Source organism: Lichenostomus cassidix, chromosome 3 (genome assembly GCF_008360975.1).
Source record: "Lichenostomus cassidix isolate B80296 chromosome 3, HeHo_3.0, whole genome shotgun sequence".
In the NCBI taxonomy this organism is placed as follows: Eukaryota; Metazoa; Chordata; class Aves; order Passeriformes; family Meliphagidae; genus Lichenostomus; species Lichenostomus cassidix.
The window spans coordinates 60,889,143-60,914,544 of record NC_139483.1 but is presented as its reverse complement, the minus strand read 5'-3'; the positions used below and the strand labels follow the sequence as shown (position 1 = coordinate 60,914,544).

The following is a 25,402-nucleotide window of genomic DNA, read 5'->3' as shown; positions in this document are numbered from 1 at the left end:
TGCACTCAGCCCAGGCGATAAAAAATTGTGTGTAATTAATACTCTGTTGTAGTGCTGAGGTGCACTAAGGCAGAACCAAGAAGTTTGTCATTTCCTAACCTTTGAGGACTTAACCATGTAATCTTTATTTTCAGTCTTAACTTGGCCATTCATTTTTGCGATTTAAGAGATGTATGCCTTCAATGTAATAATACTTTATAGATTAATCTTGCAGATTAAATTAAAGCATTTATTTTACATTGGAAGCACATAGAGCTTTACTGCTGCCTTCTCTGGGAAAAGTCAACTCCCAGTGAAGTCAGAATTGTACTAATGCACATTGCAGAAAACTGCTGTGGTCCTGGGAATCCAGAGAAACCTTAATACTTCCAATGCTTTTGTTGAGGAAAGAAAAAAATCAGTGATGTGGATATAAAAGTTATATGTCTTTATGTAAACAAAAGACCTCTCTCATAAGTATTTTATGAGAGTTTCACTCCAAAGAAAAAGACAAAGCACATGTGGTATATTGCTGGCATTTCATAGGGAAGTGATTCTATAGATACTGAAAAAATGAATTATTTATTGAAGTTTATATATTTTTCCATTGGCCAGATATACAGTTCCTTGAAAATATTTTTACCCAGTCTAAATTTAATAAATCCGATATGCTATGTTTATTCCTTAACAAAAAATAAATGAACTCTGCTTCTTTGAATTCACAGCATTGTGCAATATTCTTAAACACCAGGAAATCAAAGAACTCTTTGTATCATTCTTTTCCCTGTGACTGTTCTATTGAGTACACCAGCTTTCCAATTCAAAGTAATAAAAGCATCGATCTTCTAACATCTTGACAGTGGAGTTCGTCTAATTCTGCATTAGCACTAGACACAAACAAAAAATTTAGTATAAGCAGCCCCAAGAGAGGATTCAACCAGATTTCTCCATTTCCCTGGGCTAAATCAGCTCCTCAAAACTCAATTTAAGAAACTGACACAGACACTACAGCTAGGATGGTAAATCTACTCCCCATCAGTTTCTTAAATAAAGTTTTCCATCACTGATTTGGTCTACAGGGATAGAGCTCCGTTCTAGGTACACCTCTCAAGCTATGCTCATTAAAGATCATTGCTCCCAGTGTTTCATCTTAATCCTGGCTGCAAACTGGAGAGTTTTTGAGTACAGAGCTGGACACTGAAGAGATTTTCATTAGTAAATTTTGGCTAGTCAGTAGGAAATGTTTGCAAGTAAAATATGAATACTGAAGTACTGTGATATGATCCAAAAGGAATGAAGGTAAGAGACAGAAAATATTTTGAAATAAATTTCCTGAATTTTTGCACACTTTCATTTTTTTACTCTCAAATACTGTGCTTTCACTACTACCATGGTCCCCAGTCTGTTACAGTAGGATTTTGAGGGGCACCCCATGGATATTCATGCTTCAGGAAGACAATCCATTCTGTAATTGGGGGACGTCAGGATTTTTTGTTTGCTTGCTTGGTTGGTTTGTTGATTGGCTGGGGTTTTATTTGTTTTTTGAAGAACTGCAACAACCCTTTTAAATCTTCAAGACACATTGAATCACAAAATTATTTAGCTTGTATGGCTTCATGTAATTCTCTTCTCAAAGGAGGGCCAATTAAATGACATTGTTTTTACCCACCAGCACTCCCAGATTCCTTTCTGCAGAGCTTCTCCCCTGCCAGTCCATGCTCAGCCACAGAGAGAGCTCCATTCTCACCAAAAAGGGGGCAAACTACTGCTGGTCCTGTCTGAGAGCAGAGCCAGAGATGCCTCACTTTCATTCAGTCTTCAGACTGCTCAATGTGAATTTTAACTGAAAGCCAATCTTCCCTTTTCCACGGCCCTGAGAGATGGAGCAAAGCATCCAAACACAACTTCAGCAACAGTGCAGCTGACAGCTGACATGAACTGTCAGTGAACTGTCATTAAAACATAGCTGATCTAGGAATTAAATTTTAAGGATGCCTGCCAGGTACTAGATCCCACTCTTCAATTAACAGGGTTAGTTGTTGTGCTGTCTCCTATAAAATATCTCTTATACATTTGTTTAACACATGAAGTAAAAAGCAGTTTGAATAGATTTTAATCAGTCTGTATTGTTTCTCTTTACATAAATTTTAATTTATCTTTTAAAAATAGAATAAAGCTTCTGCAAGACTTCCCTGGAAAATACGTGACTAAACAGCATTTGTTTCATCATTGAATAACATAGTTATCTGTTAACCACTGTATCCTCTACAAAATACCAGATGAAAATATTTGAATCTAAGGGAAAAGGGTGTTAAATCATGGGAAACAAAAGCTGACATAAGGAGTTTTAGAAAGAGTGTGATATCTGCAAAATTACTTTTTACCACATGATAGCACCATCAGTTCAAGACTTTAATGCCACACACTGAATCTGCATATTTTTTCTGCATCTTATGTATGTTATGCCGGCTGGTATATGTGTTGTACAAACTGCTGCTAAGGATAAGATTAGCAAAATAATGGATCTTTTTGTTGAGGTGATCTTGACATCTTAATTTAGGTGTTCTTGCATTATATGTAAGAACACATTGATTCTTATACATACAGATAGTCCTCTTATGCTTTAGCAGCATTAATTGGCATGCAAAAGAGAGACGGTATTCATCTGTGGATCAGTACCTAATTGGTTTAAATTGCTACAGTTTCTTTTGCAGTACATGAGATACTTTCCTTCATACTAGACAAAAAAAATCTAGCATGCTAGCATAAGATTTTTCCTTGGGGGTTCTCTTGAAAATGTAATAAAACCACTACATTTATCCAAAGTTATGCACTGAGTCTTTTTAAATAGCTTTGAATTGTCCTTAGGAGGCTGTGCTTTACTAGAGGGGTGGAATTGTCACGTCATAGGAGTAGCTCATGAGAGGAAACGACACTCACTTGAAAAGGTTGCTAAGGTCAGCTTGCTGCGGATTATTGGTTGTTTATTAATGTAAGTGATCAAGTTTCTTTTTATCTGTTTCCATGGGACTTGTAATAGGAGTTTATGAATAGATTATTTTTTCATTTTTTGACTCAAGGATTTGAACCCATATCCCCTCCACTGGATATTTGTGACTGCTAACATTTTCCAGTTTGCAAATGCAGCCTAAGCACTGCAAGTTTGGAAAAATGTAGCATTTTCCTATGAAAATGTTGAAACACATTTTACACAGTGTAGTTAATTTTCTTGTTCTTTTTATTTTGAAAGAAATCTAGCTAAAAATGGATTTAATCCGTAGTAGTCTCATTACTCAAAATTCTTTCAAAGGCACAGATTGAAAAAAAAAAGAAAAAAAGAATTATCAGCTCTAGAGCAGGAGAAACTGTGTACTTTGTTTCTGAAAAATAGTTAAAATACTTTTCAAACACAGGAAACAGCCAATATACAAAGCATACATAATTTACTCTGTGTTCAAGAAAACTTAGATCTTATTAGTTCTGTACTTAGGTGATAATATTGGATAATCAAATTAGTTTTAATAAAACTAATCTGTGGTCCATGTTGAATGACATGATATCACACCACAAAAAGAAACAGCAATTTCCCCTACTGCTAAATTAATTAGTTCATGTAAAATGAAAAGAGGTTGATTCCAAATCTGATATAGCCTTAGGTATTCTAATAATAACCATCATCACCTGCAAGCACATGAATAAACACATTATGAGCTAAAATTTATCAGAGTCATATAACATGTTCCTGTGACAGACGTCTTTTTCATTTAAAAAGTTAAATAGGATCTCTCAGACAGGAACTGAAGGTTGTTTTTAAAGTCTGTAGGGTATAGCTCAGGCACAAGTAGCTCTTGCCACACATGAGCATTGAACATTGTGACACAGGTTTTCCTATGACACCTGATGGATTGCAGCTGTGCAATCCCTTAAAATTGGTAAAAGTCATACTGAGGAGGAAAATGTGTGAAACTAACGGTCTGAAACCTCAGAGATTCAGCAGTGCTGCAGCAGAGGCTGCTACATGCAGGCTTTGTGCACATCATGCCAGGCATGTATCAGTGTTTCTTAAGAGATCTGCCTTTCCTTTTCCTGGCCCAAATTTTCAAGGTATGTGAGTGTTGTACAGCTTCAGATCTGAATTGAATGCTGTGGATGATGACATCTATCAGCCTGGTGAGTAGTGGAATAAGTTATAGTGAAAGAACCTGAAATAGTTGATGAAGTACAGTGGTTCCACACCATTTCTTGAACAGGGCACAAGGGCTATGTGGAGAGAGCTCACACTTCCCTTTCTGTGCTTCCTGATAATCAGTCTGTGGCTGGTGTGCTGCTCAACATCTTATCTAGGTTTCAAAACAAGCTTTTCAGAGTCCTTCAGGAATATTTATCACTGTTTCAACTGGCTCCTTTCTATTGACTTCAGAGGAACTCAAACCATTTAAATCTGGATATTTTATTTTGCACAGAGAATGCAAATGGGTTATGAGAACAAGCTATGCTTTTTAAATTGATGCTTTAGCTCATTGCAACCTCCCCACAGAAATAAATCCTTTTGAAAGTATTCACCTCGGTATAGAAGTGAATCAAACTGAGAAAAATAACTCCAAATTCCTTCTTAGTACTTTTCTGACTTATCTAGGCTTCATTTTAATTATTCTGAGACCTTAATGCTTATAAAATCACCACTGACTAGAAATGTTTAGCCTATAGAGCACAAAGTACACAGCACACATTTCTCCTCAGCCTGATATTTCATTAAGCCCTCCTGTGGTACAATGATCTCAGGTTTCCTAACACTGCTTTTGGGATTGCAATGCCATTTTTGTGGTCTTAGAACTCTTTCAAAATCTTTTTACTGTTTCCTACACATGCTACAGGCAGTAGATAAGTATTTATATTTTAAAAGATAACAAAAAAATCACAGGAAAGAGAAAACATAAATTTATCACTGTACACATGCATTTTGTTTTACAGTGCCTAACACAAATAACACCAGGGGATGCTGAAGAAACGGCTCCAGCTGGAATATCTTTCTGCATATATTCTATAAATTTCTGATGTTTAAGTTCTACATCACACACTTCTGCATTCTTCCTTACTAAATGTTGGACTATACTAAAACTTTTCCTTGGACAGAGATGATAAAGCAAAAAAAAAAAATTTAAGTGGTTTTGTAACTTAGTAAACTGCTTATTCTAAAAAAGGAAAGAATTTTAAGGATATTCATTTCATGCTCCAATTTTAATTAAGGCCCAGACCTTTCTGTTTGCAGCCCTCAGAATGGTGATCCCAGCTCACTGGAAGCTCTGCATAGTCTTTTGGATATAATCCAAGTATAAGATGACCTTGTGATGTCTAAAGATTTTTGCTTTTTATATATTTGTCATATACTCATAGCTTTGTAGACTGTTAATACATAGTTACATAGCTTCTGGTACTTTTCCTGCTCTTTTTCTCACATTTTAGAACAGTAAGTTAACCCTTTCTAACACATTCCTGAAATTCTGCTCAGTCTTACTCTCAAGAAGACAATTTCTAACAAGGACACTGTTTTGCACTAGAACTTAGGAGACAAACAAGAAATAGGGCAAAGAAGCCCCTGGAACAACTCTAAGGGGCAGACCCAAGGGTGGATTGTTGGGGCAACTGGATGTACCTGCTAGATATACTGATTAATTAACCTTAAAAAGTTTGTAGTAAATCAATTGTATGCATGCACAGAGCCACATCTGTACATCTGAAAACTTTCATTAAAGATCTGATTTTTATATCATCACTTAATATTGTTTGGAAAGTTTTTTGTCTTTGAATCTAGGCAACACTTTTGCTTAGAAGGGTTTTATTTAGAATTAAAAGGTTATTTATATTTGTGTCTGAAAATTCTAAGCATTATTGATCTGTGTATTTGCCTGGGTAAACCAAGACAAGAGACATACTTCCTTTACTGTTTAGAAATAAAGGGAAAAAAACCAGTCCCAAGAGAATAATGAACTAAACATCTTTAAATGCATTATGCCTTACTCATAAAAAACTGGTACTAATATATAGTGAAAGCAGCATAATCTTGCATTTTCAGCTCAGTATTAATAACCAGGGTTTGGAAACCAATCAGAACATTCACTTCAGAAAGAGACCCAGAACCACACTGAGTTTAGCTCAATCATAAAATTTTTGCTAGTCTTTTTCATGGGACACAGCTTTGGTGTAGGAACAGAGATCATGTGCCACAACTCTTTTTCCAGCTCTAGATCAATTCCCTAAATCAGGCCATCAAGTTCCATCCCACAGCAGAAACTTTAAGGTATCTGTGAGATCATAATTTTCCAGTTACACAAGTAAATATTTAAATTGCGGTTTTTTACCTTCAGGTTTCACCCGAAGATTAGAATAGATTTGTTTTTGCTGTGAAAAATAAGCTGAGTTTTGTAGGTTTTAATGAGATCTGGTAATCGTAGGGACAGAACAATGTAGATCACCTGGAAAGCTGCCCACTGTGCACCCACATTGACAAGGCTTGGAGACAAGCTTTCTTTGTCAGAGAATGGTAATTTGTCAAACCAAGGTATTACATTTAACTCAATTTCCTTAAACAAATTTTCTCAATTCCAGAATGATATCCTTGATTACTGCATAGTTAGAAATAAATAAGATTCCGCAGAATTAGCTACTACTGTGGGATGTGAGTGCTTCTAGTCAGCTTTCCATTTCAGTGTGTTTTATCACTGCACAAGCTTACATCCTCCAGAAAGTAATTTTCCAAGAAATTACAAAAATTTATTTCTCAAGATGTTCACTAAATTCGTACAATAGCTAAATTAAAATTTCTATTTGGCTTCTGGGAAGGGCTAAATTCTCATGTTCTGCACAGGAAAAAATTCCATTGATCTTAGTCCAGGACATTCTTAGTCTAAAAATGTTCAGTTTAAACATGAAAAAACATTCATGGAAGACTAATATTCATGGAATAGTTATAATCATGTAAACCTTGCAATACAAACTGAAAGTTTCTACTTTCTTTCTAGGATATTTTATTTGAAGAACTAAATAGATAGAATTTTTTTTAAGAAAGAGGTTAATAAAAAATGTTGATGCCCCTGAACTAATTAAATTATTATTGTGGAGCTTAGCAGGTATCTTTTTTTTTTAATGAGTAGAAACAGAGTAGATTAAAATTTGTAGGTTTGTCAGCGTACATATTTGATTACTAGAAAAATATGAAAATCTAAAGTGATATAACATTAACTGTAGCTTTAATAATTTCAGAAGATAAGTGACAGGTCTCATATAGTAATTGACAATGTCAATCTCTGTATAGCAGTGCCTATGCTTTTTTGAGGATTATTTGTTGGATTTTATTACTATATTCTGGTATATTAGTATATTCTGGTTTCATTTTAGAGAAGAAAATCAGGACATCTGAGTCATCTTTTTCATGCCAGTAACTTTATAACTAATTCATTGGATCCTTCTGAAGTACTTTGGTACACTGGAAATCGCTCAAAATACATTTGTAGTATTTTTAACAGAATATTGAGGAAAGCTATCAGTGGGACAATTTTTGCCAGTTTTCATTGCTGAACTATAGAAATATATCAGTTGGGTAGATTCAGACTGGTTAAACCTTCTCTGATTAATGCCACATATGTAAATCAGATTATGTATACAATTTTCAATTACACAATTTTTTTTTTAAAAGGGAAATTTAAAAGGACTCCAGGTTGCTGAAAAGTAATTCAAATGAAAGGGAAAGCATCACACACATACAAAAATTAGAGAGGCATAAAAAAAACAATTCAGATGAAACAAAATAGAAAAAAAAAAAAAACCTTTAAATATCCATTTTCCCTACACAATTATACAATATTTATTTTCTGTATACCAGCTTTGAATTAAAGAAAAAAGACAAAAATACAAACAAAAAAACAAACCAACAAACAAAAAACCACCACAGCTGACAAGCTCTATTTTGGCTCTTCAGTGAGGAGAGATTTTTTCTTTAGACAGGAAAAAGTCTGCTTGCATGAAAAAATGGTACTGCCTGGTGGGAGTTAGTTTTAGTGGAAAAGTGAGATAACAGGAGAAAAAAATGCCTGTAGAGGCCTCTGTGCATCCGAGGCATCCAGAACTACAAATGCTTTCAGACCCTGATCTTTTATCACTGAAACGTTGTGTGATGGTTCACTCTCCAAGCAGCCTATTCTTTCTAGTTTGAGTTTGATAAATGAAACAAGTGGTTACGTGGTTGTATTCTACAAAAGTTGTACAGAAGCTTGGCAGGTTTGCAGAGATTTCAGCAATTCCTAATTAGAAAAATAGAAGAAACTTATTTCCCATGACACAGCAAGCTGCAACCATCGAAGTCAGTACAATTCAACTTCCCCGAGTCTGAGAGATCTCTCAGACTTTCAAGGAGAATCACTCTGAACCACTCCTGCCTCTTTTTTCACATGGTGCTGTTTGGAATTAGCTTCTCAAAGGTGCAACCAACAGAAATCATTGAAACAGTAATATATTGTGATTACTGCAAAGAGATAGTGCACTTACTAATATGTACTAGTGCTAATACGCTACACAAAGGGCTATCTTCCTTTTAAGCACTGCTGTCCTACTGTGTCTTATTACAAAGAAGCTTATATTCTTTTTCTGGCAGCTTTTACAAAGCTTTCTGTTGCCATGTTATGTCATCTGCTGTCCTCAGCCAGAAAATGCTATGTACTGTGCAGTTAACCCCAGAAAAGTTTCTATCTACTGTATTAAGCACAGGTATAAAACCATCAGAGCTCAAAAAGTTTTACCAACTAAGCTGAAACAAAGTTACAGACATAATTTGAAGATGTCTCCTATCCTAATCTCAGACATCTGAGTCTCTGAGACCTCCAGACTTCAAGATTTGTCTTATCTAGCAGTACTTTTCCTGACCACTACAAATACCAGCACATCTTTAGAATGTCAGCAAAGATATCATACGAAATATTTTCCTTTGTTGTTTTTTCACCTTGATGAATATCAAAATCTACTTTAATGCACCAATTTTCACTAACAAGCTCTGCAAATACCAGCAGAATTTACAAAAGCAGCACAGTGATCAGCAATAAAGCCCTTACAGATGTATTTCTATGTCCACGAAGGAAGCAGCTGTTTGTTGAATTTAGGATAATGAAATCTTCCTTGACATACAGACTGTGAACAACAGCATATTGGCTTGCCCAATGTGTATCAACAATTCTTGTTAGTTTTCATAGCTTCGAGGCTTATCAGACCATTTCTCTACATTTCCCTGAACAAAGTTTGAGCCACAGATGTTGGAAAGAAAACAGACAGCAAATACACTGGAGAGTATAATAAATCCCCAGATTCCAGTGTAGACTTTGTCTACGTCCACTAAAACTGTATTCAAACAGTGAACAAAGTAAATAGCAAGCAGAGTTTGTCCAAAAAATAGCTCTAAATGCTGTCAGTAGAAGAGATGTTAATGATGGATATATCATCCCCTTCTTGGCTTCCACAGTTCTACAAGGGGATTCAAGTCCTTAAGTGTTTTCTCACTAAGGGAAACTTTTTCATAAGCTGGGTGACCTTCGATTCTGAACAAGAGGAACTGCTCTGCTAATATCATTGCCTGCTAGGGGACATGGCTTGAAGGTTATGCGCAAGTTCAAAGAGCATAGCAATTTATACCTGAGATTTAACTGTGCAGCAGCTTTGTAGTTAATAGGCTCCTTCTACGCTTATTCTGATCCTAGATATTTTGGGGATAGAAATTTAGAAGGTCTGACTCACATGTTGACTTCTCAAGATTTTATATCATTGTCATTCTTAATCCGTCCAAGTTGGACCTGAGCCATGAATGGTGTCTAATCTTACCAGAACCAGATTTCATATCTGCTTATTGTTTTGCTTTCTGAAGTTGATCTTTTTTGTTAACTGGCTCAGTATGTGATAACCGTTTCTAGAAAGCCTTCTCAACCACACAATTCAAAATTCTTTAAGATTTGAAGCTGGGATTTTCAGTAGAATTTATTATTATTATTATTATTATTATCATTATCATTATCATTATTGTTATTATTTTTAAGAATTAAGGAATATAACAATTCCATGCCAGGTAGCTGGTCTATTTTATGACCAAAGGGAAGAGAACAACATTTTACTGATTATTCAGAGGCAGAAATAGAATATAGATCTGATAAAGATCTATAATTTTTTATACTGGGAAGCACTGAAAGACTTCCTGAACAAAACAAGTCCTAATCACAGCATTCAACTTAACTGCCAAAAGATGATTTGATGGGAAAGGAATTTCTGTAAATATTTCAAAAAATCAACTGGGGATAAATTCAGGGATGGAAGAAAGCTAGATTTTGTGAAGTTTTATTTACATATGTAATTATAAATATTTTAATGTGTAATTATATTTCCCATGTAACTTGGAAATTTACATGTGCTTTTAACCAGTGAAGTTTTTGATTATTGCACCCTTTGTAAGCAAAAATAGATGCCTCTAGAGAAATTATATTCTACCCACAGAACCCAGTTTTGATTTTTATGTTTAGCTTCTCCTGATCCTTTTTCACTTCATCTGGCAGATGCATAACAAATACAGAGTTCCTGCAAGCCAGTTTATGCTTTTTTTTTTTTTCAAGGAATACATTTTTCATCCCTAGTTGTCACTTTGTAAAATATATTTAGTCCATCATGATTCTTCTCAAGGTATTGCAAATGTTAAAACAGAGGTAGACAATGAGTCCTATTCATTTGTGTTGCATCTCTGATAAGAAACGAAAGGTTTAGAATTTTCCATGGTAACTAGAATGGCTGAAATTTCTTTTGACAATAACATGATAGATTCCAGTTTTAGCCATTTGGGAATAAATATATTACTTTACCAAAATTACTCTAAAGATATCCATTCTTCAACTTCTTATGCCGAGTGAAAAGACCAGTACTCGAGGGGTTGTAACAGCCCTGACTTCAGAAACAAAAATAATCTTCTGGCTTGGGTGCAAGGTACAAAAAAAGAACTTCCATTGCCCTTTTCCAAGAAACACATGTCGGACAGTTTCCAGTGTCTACAGCTCTGGTAGGGAAGGATCCAGAGAAAGGAGAGGGTATGTGAGGGTGAAGACTTATAAGCATACATAAATATATATTTGGGCAAAATTTGCAATGTTTCTAGAAATATTTGCTGCTGCTTTGATCAATGTCAAATGCTTGAAGTTAGTTGCTTGATTAAATTCATATGAAGCATTTTAAATTTTCTCATGCAGCTCGTTATTTGCTGGCTTGGACTATTGTGAGGTTGGAGGGTAATTATTTATTGCAAGCATAGTTAAGGTCCTTCCTGCCATCTGATAACTCTGGGTGCTTATGCAGGGTAGCAATCAATTTTTTTTTTTTTTAATGTACAAAATTTCCGTACTTTTGATCAAGAACTGCAACTTAGAGAAAAAACATTAGGCTACACTGCAGTGCCAAGGGTAATCACAGATCAATTGACATGTGACATTATCCATAACCTCTCTGGATGGAGTGCAAAAAGGGAAAATAAGTGGGACTGAAAAAATGACTATTTTGAAGGGAGGGAAATGTGGATACAATTTATCTGCTACAGAATAGCATTCTATTCCTTTTGGCATGGTAAGCCTAATTAAATAGTTACATTTTAAAATCTTTATGAGAATCTTAATTATTAATGACATCAACAGGCTGAAAAAAATGTAGGTTAGGTGTGGGGAGAGTTTGGCTCTGCAATGACATTACTTAAAAGCAATTTTTTTTGCATGACTGAGCACATGTGCACACAGACGAGATAGTCACACTTTACAATGAGGTTACAGTTATAAATTATTTATAAAGTGTTGGTAAACACTGTAGGCTATTAAAGAATCCACAGAGTCCATAGTTTTGTTATAGCTATGTGTAACGCCCTCAAGTAATGTGCAACCACATATAATTTATGAAAGTAATATCCGTAGTATTGTTTATTATGTATATTAATAATTTATTAATCCTTTATGAACTATTTATAAATGCAATCCTAATGGAAAGCATGGCTGACTAGTTGCTCCATTGCACTAGCTGTGTGAGAGTTAGAGGTTGCACTCCTCTGCCCTCCTTTTTAACTAGCCAAGCAGTCTTTTGACACGGCAACACTCACTATTTCCTTACAGGCCCCTAGGAAATCTAAAATCTGAGGAAGGCATTGTAAAGAGATTGCCTGTGAGTAAATGCACAGGATCCATTTCTTAATCTTCTCCAGTATTTCAGTAGAGCTACCTAAAGGAAGCTCTCTTTCCCTGGGTCCATGAGACAAAACCCCTTGCAGATGTCATGTGTACACTAAAGTCTATGAAGCCTTGACACTGGGGGATTCTTGTATAGTTTGGTACATCAGACCAACAAAACATGGGCCATCAATCCTTGTGGTATCCACTGAAAAATGGGCAATCAACAGAAATGAGTGCTATAATCTAGGCTAGTCTAGGAACAGACCCTGGCTTTCAGGATTATTTTTCTGCTCCAAAGCATTTCTGCCTGACAAAGTACAGCTACATCTGTTTGCAGCAGGCAAGCTCCACTTACTTTCATGTCACAGTGCAGTTTTATTGCTGCTCTTTGCTTCTTTATGCATGCTGTGAAATCTCTTGCTGAGGCACTGGACACCAGAGTACCATCCCCACACATTAATTCTTCACTTGTTCTTTTGCAGGAAACAGATCTCATTCTGACCTTTAACATCTCAATGCACCGTTCTTGGTGGATGGAGAATGGGCCGGGCTGCACCGTGACCTCAGTAACCCCAGCACCAGACTGGGCACCAGAGGATCATCGTTATATCACTGTCTCGGGGTGTTTTCTCGAATATCAGTACATAGAAGTGGCTCACAGTTCTCTTCAGATCTTCCTTGCAGTAAGTGTTTACAAGTAACTTCAATTCCACCACGTTTTATGAATTTCTTCTTGTCATTACTGGATGATTGTGACATTCCTTCACAAACCCTGGCTTTATGTCTAAATTTAGTTATGAAACTCAGTTGTCACTCAGCCAGTTCAAGATACATGCACGCAAAAATTCCAACATACATATTTATTATTGCTCTAAGAAATACTGACATGACACATTCTATTTTCTTGATACTATAATAAATAAATTGTGACATAACAGCAAGTTACAGCTATTGTTGTGAAAGCCAAATTAAATATGAAATTGATTACAAAAGAAAAACCAACAGTAAAAATAGATTCACTGATCAGTTCACAGGACCCAAATCTCATCAATTTGTCTTTAACCATATTAATCAATAGACACTGGAGTACAATGGGAGAGGTTTCCCCTCCCCTCTGAAATAGTTACACTTAATGAAAATCAAAACCAGAGATCTTAAATCACATTTAGGAGTACAAGGATCCACTTTTGCACTGCAAAAAATTTATAAGGGATGAAAACTTTATGTTTGGGGGAAACAATATGTAATGGAGCTATCCAAAAAGTGAGCAGCTTTTCCATCCATCTGTTTCCCAGCATTTTTCATCAGTCAAGCTTAACTCATGGAATTATAGCTCCATAGAATCATTTTGGTTGGAAAAGACCTCTAAGATCATCAAGTCCAACCCTTAACCTGACACTGCCAAGTCCACCACTAAGGCCTGTACCTCAGTGCCATATATACACATCTTTTAAATACTTCCAGGGAAGGTGACTCCACCATTGCCTTGGGCAGCCTGTTCAAGTGTTTGACAAACCTTTTGGTGAAGAAATTTTTCTAAATATCCAACATAAAATTTCCCTGGTGGAAGCTTGATTTCTCTTAGTACAGGCCACGATGCTCTCAGCCTTTTTGGCCACCTGGGCACATGCTGGCTCATGTTTAGCTGCTGTTGACCAGCACCCCCAGCTCCATTTCCAGCAAGCAGCTTTCCAGACACTCTGCCCCCAGTCTGTGACACTGCCTGGGGTTTTTGTGACCCAAGTTCAGGACCTGGCACTTGGCTTTGTTGAACCTCATATAATTGGCCTTGGCACATCGATCCAGCCTGTTCGGATCCCTCTGCAGAGCCCTTCTAACCTCAATCCTTCAAAAAGAGATAACCAGGCTATTTCTTCTGCTTTTTTTTTTATTTTTAATTTAATGAATGATTAACAAGACACTCAAGGTATATGTAGCTCAAGCTTAATTCTTTTCCTGATGCAACAAGGCTTTTTATGTGCCTGTGTTTGAGTTTCTCAATAAGGTCATTGTTTTCAAGTCAGAGTAATGGTTCAAAATAACAAGCCATTAGTAATCTGCTAGCTGTAGCTAGCTACATCTGTGTTGTATTTCCATTCATTTTACACTAGCATGATTATCTCAGGTAAAGAGCTGCACAGCATAAGCAGGGGTCAATATTCCAAACCTAGTGCTTGACTACTGTTTACATCATATTCATATTTCCTGTTGTGGGCATGGGGTACTTTTTCTAATAGAAATGCTAATGTAAATTCACTCTCATATTAAATGGGATTAAATGGAAAACAGAGGAATTAACTGGTACAACTCAGTGACATATAACACAAAGAAGAACAGATACTGCTTACTTTTCAGCAAACTAGCTTTAACAAACCCCAGCATAAGTTCAGATTTATCTCCAGTTAGCAGAAAGAAATTAATCTTCCCCTTCAATTTTCCTTTATGGGCACTTAAACAGATCTCGTACTTTATCTGCAAAACTATAAATAGCAATCTAGAAATTGGTTGCTTGTTTTCTTTATTCTTTTCTGTATTTTCATTACAATAATGAAGCTAATGTTTTTCTTGGCTTTTTCACGGACTGGGCCATTGCAGCATGTTTGTAAGGATGCTTTCTACTGCCTGCAGATAAAAAGTAGACATCCAGCTTCATTGAGGACCACTTTTATCAACCTTTGGAAACATTATACTGAGTGTATTTTGTACAGCTTGCCAGTAAGAAGCTCACAAAGAATGGAACTACCAAAGGTTAGGCTCACATAAATGTGATATTTGCTGTGGAAAGTGAAAAGAATGAGATAGTCGAGAAAAACTATAAAGCTAAGATAAAACTACAAACCACTCCCTTCCTGCCTCGGTTTGCACTTTTGAAAAAACAAGTCTTAGGCTGGGCTGTGGAATATTTCAAGTATTGAAGCCAGATATTCTGCTGATGAGGTGCAGAATACTCATAGTCTCCAACAGAACTTTTCTCCAGGGGGGAATGTCCTGGAAGCAAACAGCACCAGATTGTGCATCACACAAATGATGTTGCTGATTTTGTGCAAGTCAATGCAGACTTTAGATTTTTAAGAGTGAAATTATGGAGAATTTTCATTTTTCCTACTGCTTAAACAAAATACCAGTTAAAACAACCAGAAGGTTACCTAATCCCAAAAGTCAGGGGAGTTCCCAATGTGCATATTTGTGGGGTTCATTGTGTAATACCAGCCTTAGAGTAGAAAAGAAAGATAGATGTCATGATGCACAGATATTTTTCCAGTTTCTCCCAAGGAGTACATTTTGCTCAGGAATTAATTTGCTGGACAAAATTGCTAGTTTAGCTCACAGTGAAGTAATAGAGAATTCAGTTTGGTGGTCTCCGTACTTTGAGCAGGAGAATGCTCACAGTTTAGAAAAACTTCAAAATGGGCAAAAATTATTTGAGAACAGATGTGTGGAAGAAAACGCTCTGATAAATAAAGGATTACTCCAATTTGTTTATTTAGCATGTTTGTATGCAAAGCAGGGCTGGAATAAACCAGAGTGATAAAGACAGCATAGGCACTACAACCATTCCTTGGTCCCATGCCACAGAGCACTCAGTGCATTGGGTGTTCTGGTGGAAGACTAAAGCCTCTGTAAAGCCTATTAGTAAATCAGTCCTCATATCACAGATATAAAAAACAACCACATAATGTACATTTATTTCTGTCCTTTAGTCATTCCCATGTCAGCACATTACTTCTTCATAAGTTACTGTCAGATTGTTTTCATGTTTATGCAAATCTATTTTGAAAATCTTACACTGATTTTTTCCTCAATTGTTGTGGTAATTGCCTCTCTGAAGTGGTACACCACCAAAATCTCAGTGCCACACACCATGTTGAGTCAGTTTTTACTCTTTTCTCCATATCCATACCTCCCACTTGTCTCTTTTGAGATGAGTCTCATTGCTATCACTTTATCTCTACATATTACTTACCATCTTCCACCAAGTTAAAAAGAGAGAGCAGTTCAGAGTGAAAAACAGAGAACACAAGGGAAGGGAATCTCTTTCATCCATAAGTTCAGCTTTTCAGGCTTGTAGTGCTGCAAAATAAAAAAACCCCATTTTGTGGGTATGCCCTGCAGTATGCAGCTGCATGGAACTGAACAAAACTCCGAGGTGTGAGATTTGCTCTGATTTCTTTGAAATCTGGGGTCTGGAATACACATAAATACCTCAAAGTAGGGTACCAAGGGATGGTGCCAGACTCATTTCAGTGATGTCCAGCGACAGGATGAGGACCAATGGCCATAACCTGAAACACAAGAAGTTCACATCAACATTGAGGAAGAACTTCTTCACACTGAGGGTGACAGAGCACTGGAACAGGCTGCCTAGGGAGGTCATGGACTCTCCCTCTCTGCAGATGTGCAAACCCACCTGGACATGTTCCTGTGTGACCTGCTCTAGGTGACCTTGCATTGGCACGGGTGTTGGACTAGGTGATCTCCAGAGGTGACTTACTGACCTAACAATTCTGTAAATCTGTGATTCTGTATTTCCACAGAATAGCTTCCTCATTTCCTGCCCTCCCTGATTCTTGATCACTATCATAGCTCAATCTGCAAAGGTGAGATCTTAGCTTCACCATACTTTGACAGAAACAACTATTAAAAGGTTTGCTGATACATGCAGAAAAAATGTATCATTTTGGCCATGGCTAATTCAATATTCTTGTTGGACAAATCTAATCCTTAATATAGCCTGTGTTCACACACTTGGCAAAAATCTCTACTTGATGCTTCTCTCCCAGGGAAGCCTCATCTACAGAGCTGCAATGTCTTGAGCATCTGGTCCATCCAATATGCTCTGCAAGGACCACGACTCTGCCTGTCTTTGTGTCTACAAATTACCAGAATGAACTGGTCTAGTGATGGCATGACTCATATACCCATACACTTCAGACAATAAATTGTCCCTACATGTTTAAAGGTTATCGATTCTTGTTGCTTGCATTAGAGAAGCTATTTCATTTTCAGGTATACTGGGTTATCAGGGATAGATATACTTAAATGACTGATCTCTGGAGACAATTGTTCCAGGTAAAGAATGAGGTCAGTGGTACTAATGGGCATTTGATTTGCAGCTATTTGGGTTGCATTCTGTATAGTATTTAGAGCAGAGGCTGAATGAAAATTCCCACCCCCAAGCAATAGGAGGTATGCCTGCCACTTCATCATGGGGACGGCAGAGCTTGGGAGGGACACAGTGCAGGTCATACACAACTGCTAATCTCGGCATGTAGTGTCAGGGCTTAAGGTAGTTGTTGGCTCTGTGTATAAATAACATTTGCATCCCAGCCTTTTAGTCATACAGCTGAAAGGCTCATGAGATGGCCGTTTCTCAAGCACCCACACACATCAATGTCGAATTCTAGCTACAGAGCCTACATAGAATTTTCTTCATTTCCACTTTTTATTGAACTCTTGCCTTCTAAGAGAAGGTGAAAATGTTTTCAGTTGAGGGCCTGAGCTGTGGTTCATGTCAGAGGGTTCTGCTTCAAGGTGTATCTCAATGTTCTTTTGAGAGGCATTTCATCTCTCTGTGCCTCTTCCCAATTGCTGAAGAGAGAGGGAAAAGCATGCCTAAATTTTTCGTGTTCAGTTCATAAGACTCTGTACAATTTGCGTAGATAGAAATCTCTTAAATCTTTCAAAAAGCCCCTAAATGTGGGGGACATCCAGTACAGTAAGGAAATTATAATGGTAATTGCATTTCATACAGAAATGGAGCTCAGATTATCTGCATCTTCTTTCTGTCTGTGTTTTACTCTTTGATTATGCATGACCTGCCCTCACTCCCACAAGCCTGTTCTTGCAAAAGTCAACAAATTAAAATCCATTTGTAGATCAAAACTCTGAAAATATGCAAATAAAAGATCAGCCTTGGAGATAAGTGTAACAGAATTACTTATCTATTTGCCAACACAGGATTAAAAGTATTTAGTATGCTTGTCTTTTACGTCTCACACACTCAAAAATCTATTGATTTTAGTGGAGATAAGTGCCCGAGTTATGGGAATAAGACTAATGTGAAGGCATCACCTTAGCCAGTTTGGGTTTTAGTTATATAGCCCCTGAAAAGATGGACTATGTAATATTATTCCAGTAAAGCAAGTGGAGGAAAAACATTTCTTATGTATTGCATCTGCATTATTGATGGTAATTTACATACCAAATAAATAAAACCATAAGTAAACTGTTACATAAAAGTATTGACCATTTTCAAAGGGATCCGGTCCACTGACTTTTATGTGCTGTATATTAGTCTTAATTCCTTTTTGTTCCTTCCTGTACTTGAACTTGAATATATGCTTCATGCAATCATTAAAATTATTATTTCATGCTTTAAAATTTGTAATATGTAATTACTCAGTATTTACGGTAAATGTATACTGTTTGCATTTCTGCAAAGTCTGCATCACTGACAATACCTTTCAAGCCCTGATGCTGTCAGATTGATTTAAAGCATCAGCAAGCATAACTCTGTTATTAAGATGCAATAACACAGCTATGAAGTTAGGACGCCAACATCAAAATCTCTGCTCTGTTGCAGACTTACCATAAGACGTTTGGCAGGATGCTTAATTCATGCCAATTATTGTCTGTACTATGCAAACAGTGGCTCTTAAATATTTCAGAAAGATGCTGCCAGAATAACTCCATTAAATATTTCAGGTAATCAAATATTATGGAAACGTGGTCTGTGTATGTATTTAAGCACTTAGAACAGCAGAATAGCATTAATGTTCCCTGCTTCTCGTAAGGTTTAATAATTAGAATAGGATAGTCTTAAAATCCTTAATGTTAGCACAGCACAGGTGGCATTAAATACTCTCATGCCCTGGTGGAGAGATAGGAGTACTCAGTAAAATGTGCTTTATAAGAATGTATTTACTGAACTCTCTACCTGTGTTTTAGACCTCCATGATCAAATGTGTTTCTCACAGTCCACCACTGAAAGGCCCTCAACATTCCCCAGGAAATATGACTGGAAAAAAAAGGAGTGGCTCCCATCCAAAAGAACTAACCTTCAAAGTACAAAACAAGCCAGACAGCCCATGTGAAAAGGAAAGGAAGAAAAAACAGGAAGACGGAGAGGGAATACTAGTTTGAAGTTTCATTGCACCTCCTGTTTGACCATTGTCAGCTTTCTTGTAGGCATGATAAAAAAGTCCTATGATTCAGAATGAGTAAACTTCTGATAAACTTTATCTGCTGGAAAATTATCCTAAAAGCCAACAAAAGATGGAAGCGTGTGGAGGTTTGATATTTGAAAGTAACTGACAAGAAGCTGCTATCTCATCAGCAGTGCTGTCTGATAGTGACAGGTAGGGACAGCCAGGTGTGACAAGCCACAGAGAGTCTTGCAAGAGAACGAAGTAGTTGAGTTTCACTGGAAGAAACTAAAGAGAAGAAATGGAGGGTTTAAAGCAAGATGTGGAAAATAATCTCAGCAGTAGCCTTCTAGCTGGGCATTGTCAGGAGGAGAGGCAGGATGCTCCTCCGAAATTAATACTCACAGAGCAAGAGATCAGAAGGGTCTCAGCAGGACAGCAAAGGTTAAAGAAAGAGCGCTTGTAAAGATCCTGCATTTAGAACAGGAAGGGAAACAAGCCTTATTCTGTAAAGGAAGTACATTTTATTTCTTTTCTTTTCTTTTCTTTTCTTTTCTTTTCTTTTCTTTTCTTTTCTTTTCTTTTCTTTTCTTTTCTTTTTTCTTGTCTTTTTTTTTTCTTGTGGTTTTAATTTTATTTTTATTTGAGAAGATATTGATAAACCCTGAGCAGAGAAAAAGGCTGAAAGTTCCTCCAGATACACAAGTAAATGATAGACCAAGACTAATAGAATTGAGCAGCAGGTATACCAGCAGGACGGCCTGCATGATAGGAGGAGAAGCAAAAGAGCAAAGGGGAGATGAGGGAGGGAGTCATAGGAATGCATGGAAAATAAAAGCTGCCTAACTAATAATCTCATTAGGAATGAGGAGAACAGCAAAAGAATGTTTCTGTGGGTCTCAAAATATGCATGAGTGGAATTAAACAAAACATAAGTTGGTCCTGGCTAGTCCAAGTTGAAATGCTAAAATTAAACAGGAGAGTCCCTTCAACAAAGCTGCAAAGGAAAAATTGAAGAACTTGTACTGTGGTAAAGATATTCACTGACTTCAGATGGATAATACTCGTCTTTTAGGAAGAGTCACCTATTGATATAGCCCTTGGGTTCTGCTAATAAACCAGCATATTACATTCCTGTGCTCAAAATACATACAACATGATATGGTGGGATAAAACAAAATGCAGCAAAGCTGTTGCAAAACATCAACTGTAACAGAAAACCTAATGCTGTATTCTTAATTTTCCGGTTCTTTTTACCCATCTTAAAGGTCTTCACTTGTGCAGGAAGCACATCTTGCACATAAAAGCCCTTTCTTAGATTTGCCCTTGCTAATTTTGTTCCTACACCTCCCTTCTGGCAGCAGCCTCCACCACTTCTACAGGCATTCACTCATACTCATACCTTGCACATCAGCTGTCTCTTCTGGGCTTGTAGGGTGGTGAGAATATTTATATGTGAGAAAGGAGATAAGAGCTCATGTAATTAAGTTTTGACTCTTTGAACCTAATGAAGAAAAGTAACATTACTTAATTACTTAATTCTATTCTAGGGCAATACAATGGTTGAAAGAAAATTGATTTTTAACGATATAGATTGATACTTTAGAAAGACTGTTTTTTCACTGTGGGACCAGGCAAAATCAGCACAATGCGAAGAGGGTATTAATCATTGTAAAGCGTTGATTTAATAACACTGTCTTGCCATGTTATAGCAGGGAGGCAACATCAGGTTCAGGTATCTTCAGCATTGGCTCAGAGCACAGTGTATCACTGTTTCTCTGTTTGGCAATAATGCTAAGGCATATGTCATTAGTGTTTTGAAGGATTGCCATAAGACGGGGTTTTTTTTATGCCTCTATGTATTTTTTGTTATTGCTTCTATCAAATTTTACCTGCTTTTCTTCACTACTTCGGGCAGAAAACTGAAGTGTACACATCAAAGCATAAATGTTTTTCACAATGAGTAGGGAGCTTTGTCAGTAGAATTGTACTCATTCATTTCCCTAAAAACTTCCTTTCCTAATGAGCTGTGTTTGTACAAAGGTAAGCCATATAATTGTCTGAAAACAAGTTTTCTCCAACACAGAAGAAAGGAGACAGCTTTACACTGTCTTACCTGACCAAGGCACACAGGATTGTCTCTGAAAGGTTTATTTCCCTGATGGAAAGAAAGACAACAGTACCAGCATGAGCTGAGATTGCAAGAAGCATTTCTGCCTCCCACAGATGTTCTTGCACTAGCAAAGGCAAATAGTGTATGTGATTTTTTTGGAGAGGGGTTGGCATTATGAAAACAAAGAGCTGAACATTGGACTCATTACTTTGAGGCCTGAGGGAAGTTTCCTGAGAATTTGTTTTGACCACCTCATATGTATCCCTTCACACAGGGGACTCTGATTCTGGCTGACCCTGTAATGATATGATGCAGCAATGAGATTACAGATCCCCAGGTTCAGCACCTCATGGCTGTCCTGGGGCTATGTGATGCTGGTGCTGCTGTGCTGACTGGTGATGCTTGCTTGCTCACTTGCTTCCTCCCACAGCTGTCATTTAAATTATTCCTCGGTTCTGGTATTGGCATAGGCCTGATTTTATGACACTGCCATAGCATGAGAGCTGCATGTGAACATGTTGCAGCTGTATGCAGGTCACATGAGTTGGATTGGGACCTATTTACCTTGTCTTGGTGAGCCTCTCTCTCTGAAGAGATTCGAAATTAAGAGCCTAGTCCATTTGACTTTCTCTCCATACAAAAGAATTTACAAGGTAGAAAAAACTTATTACACTTGTTTTAGATGTAAGAACAGTACTAAGAAGAAGAGCAATAACAATAAGGAGCACAAGCTTCTGTAATCATAAGTATTCCTTTACAACTTGTAGTTAAACAAAAAGTAATACCTCTTCATGCTGAAAACTCATTGTCAAATGCCAGGTTCACCAACCCCGTTCCTGAGCTGATTCTGAAGGTACAATAAAAATGAGTGCTGCTCCTTAGAAATATTAAAAACCCCGTCCACACTACCATGTTCACCATGTTCAGTATTCTTGATGATATTACAGTACTGCCTTGTTCTGCCATATACAAAAGTGACATCTGCCATTTTGCCTCCTATCACAGAAAAACCCCTCTAGTTCTGAAAGTATGAGGACTCATTTCATAAGTTAAGGTGATTTTTTTCTGAATATAAGATAGGGAGTGATAAAACATACAGCTGAGTTCTGCATTATGCAGATAACCATATTTTCAAGAAAAACACAGAAAAAGCCAGAATTATGACTGTTTATCCAACTTGTGTCTAAACATACATTGTATGTTTTAGGTATTATACTTCGTGTTTCCTTTTTGTGTGCTGTTAGCTCAGCTTCCTGTGCAAAAGATGAAGTGAGTATATAAAAATATAGTGTTATGAAAACATAAAATGAACTGTTTTGCAGCTTTAGTCATGATAATTCTGGTCACAATTCCATGGTTCTGAAAATCTGGTCTGTAAAATTCACCAAAGATAAACAATATCAACAGCTGTAACTGAACCTGTATTGAAGGCACTGATCAATGATAGATACCTGAAATTCTATAAAAAAACTTGAGTGCTTCTGGTAGAGCTAACTACCCCAATAAAAACAATAACTTTGTCTAACGAAAATAAAAATCTAGGAAGTATTTAGATGTTCCTGATCTTTAGAGTGTGTAAAATAAAAACAATAATATGCCATTATGAATTCTGCCATTTTCCCCCCATTTTCTAGCAGACATCGTAACAAGGCTTTTGCCTTCTAGAGAAAAAGAAAAAGTACCTTTTTTTCATACAACTGTGTACCCTGGAACCCTTGTAATAAGTGTGTGAGCCAGACCAAGGTAACGGGGTCAGAAAACTGCTCATAACATTTTTGATAACCTAAGTTCCTCTTGCAATCTCATAATCAGAGCTGATTTGGAATTTTCTGAAGGAAAATTATTCTTTTGAAAAATGCATCAGCCCTGAAATGTTTTGTCTTAACATAACAGTGGAATATTCAGAGTGTAGGCCAGTGATCTTTAACGCAGTACCTGCTTTTCTAGTAGATTTTTTAATGGCTGCTAGGGCTCTGGACTTTCATAGTACATTTATACTTGGACAGGGCTCATCCTGAAAACTACAGCATGATTACTCATAATGTTTGACTTTTGCTATAGTCTCTGTCTTGCATTCAGCTCAGAACACCTATCACTGTCCCAGACCCAGTTTGGCCATGGGTACAGGGGTAACACAAACCAGGGAGCATCTGTGATTGCCAGTTTGGGTCTGCTTATCTGTTTCTGAGGCAGAAAAACGGCTTATTTGTGTGAACATGAGCTGTGCTCTACCATTTGGCCTCTAGGTCAGAAGACAGTCTGTAGGTTACTTCAGTTCATACTATGTCTATATACACTTCTGTACGTTCCCAATGTCAAGGCAATTGCACACTTGGAGTCCAGGTTCCCTGGACATTTTAGCAATACCAATGATAGCTAGATCTCCAGCTAGTGTTTGAGTCAGTCTGTGGACCCTCAGCTTGGAGTTCAGGAAGGAAGCATGTATTGTAATCTAGTACTGGGAGAGGAAAGTTTATAGTTTCTAGGAATAATCTTAATTTTTTAGTGCTCAGGTAGCATGCAAAACAACACATGCAATAAAGATCCTCTGCAGTTGTGCCCTAATGAGACCTGACTCTTTGACTTCTACAGTGCTGCAATTCTAAGGAGAATGGAGTCTGAGATAAATTTTGTGGTAAATTTTCTGAAATTTCCACCTGAAGCCTAGATTTTAAGTGGCAGGTATTATTCATTAGCAAAAAAGTCATTATTCCATCCAACTGAAGAAAATTACTTTCTCTTGAAATCAGAGGTTGTCTGTTCTTTGCTCGTATTCTCAGTAGACATCATCCAATTCTCACCACTTCTTTAATAGATGTTATCTTCAGCACTTGTTGGGCAGGTAGGGAGCACATACAGGGATCTCTGATGTGTTTGGGAGGCTTTCAAGATGTGCCCCTGAGCAGCACCATTCACCTGATCTGCAGCACTATTGAGACATCAGTTTTGCAGTACCCAGCTGTTTGAAACTGACTGGCATAAAGTGATTCATGTTTTCTAAACCATTAGAGCAGGGTTTTTTCCCAGCAGGCAGCATTCTTTTAACTCTGCCTTTGAGCTCTGTCAACCTCCATTCTGGTCTGAGCAGAGTAAAGGAAATAGCTATTTCTTAATGTATACAATTTAATAATGAAATGTTGTGAGTTTTCCTCTGCTTTATTTTACTTCTGTATGTCCATGTTTTCTGCAAACAGATGGGTCGTGTGTGCATAATCACAACCTGAGGAAAAAAAAGCATTTTCAAAGCCGCAGGAGCATTTGTCTTCTGGTAACAATTGCTGCCATAGATGGGAATTCAACATTGCCATGACAGAATTTATTTTTCCTTATATGTTCACAATGATCAAGTAGTGACATCTGGAATCTACCCCAGAGGTTCAAGTCAATAAAATATTAATAGCTGCCATTTCCAGCGAGGAGGTTGTAACAAGAACACGGCAGAGAAATCTCTGACATTTTTGCACTGTTGTTTTGCACCCAATTAGTTAACTGTTTCTGCTTCCACATACTCTTTTCCTAAAGATTAGGAAAAATGAATTTAGGCCTAGGATACAATTCCCTACCTTCCATTTAGGTAAACTGTTGTTCAGATAGCCCTTTTTTCTGAGTGCTCTGTGGGGAAGTGGCTGCTGACAAGGGGCTGCATCCTCAGCTTCTCCTCCTTGCTCCCTCTGAAGAGCACCTCCGGGAGGAGCTGGACTGACTACACACATCTGATTCACAATTAAAACCTGGCACAGAAATCAAGGCAATTCTGGGCAGCCTCATCTGAAGCACTCACCATTTTACCAAGAGATTTTCAAGGCTTTTTTTAGTAATTCAATTCAGTGTGATCAGTCAGAGCAAGCAGAGAGAGCTGGAGGAAGAGAAGCACTGTCAAGCCTTGCTTTAGACAACTCCATTCTTCCCATTTCTCTCATTCAGTGAATAAGTATTAACAG

At 37.2% G+C, this 25,402-nt stretch overlaps 1 protein-coding gene across 2 annotated transcripts in view; it reads left to right on the top strand.

Annotated features, from left to right (window-relative positions):
- Nucleotides 1-25,402, top strand: part of NKAIN2 (sodium/potassium transporting ATPase interacting 2) — a 526,214-nt gene that overhangs the window by 432,963 nt on the left and 67,849 nt on the right. For both annotated transcript variants that reach the window (XM_085056048.1, XM_085056047.1), the window contains exon 4: nt 12,686-12,886. In XM_085056048.1, the coding sequence (XP_084912174.1) occupies nt 12,686-12,886 (201 nt within the window). The remainder of the gene's footprint in view (nt 1-12,685; nt 12,887-25,402) is intronic.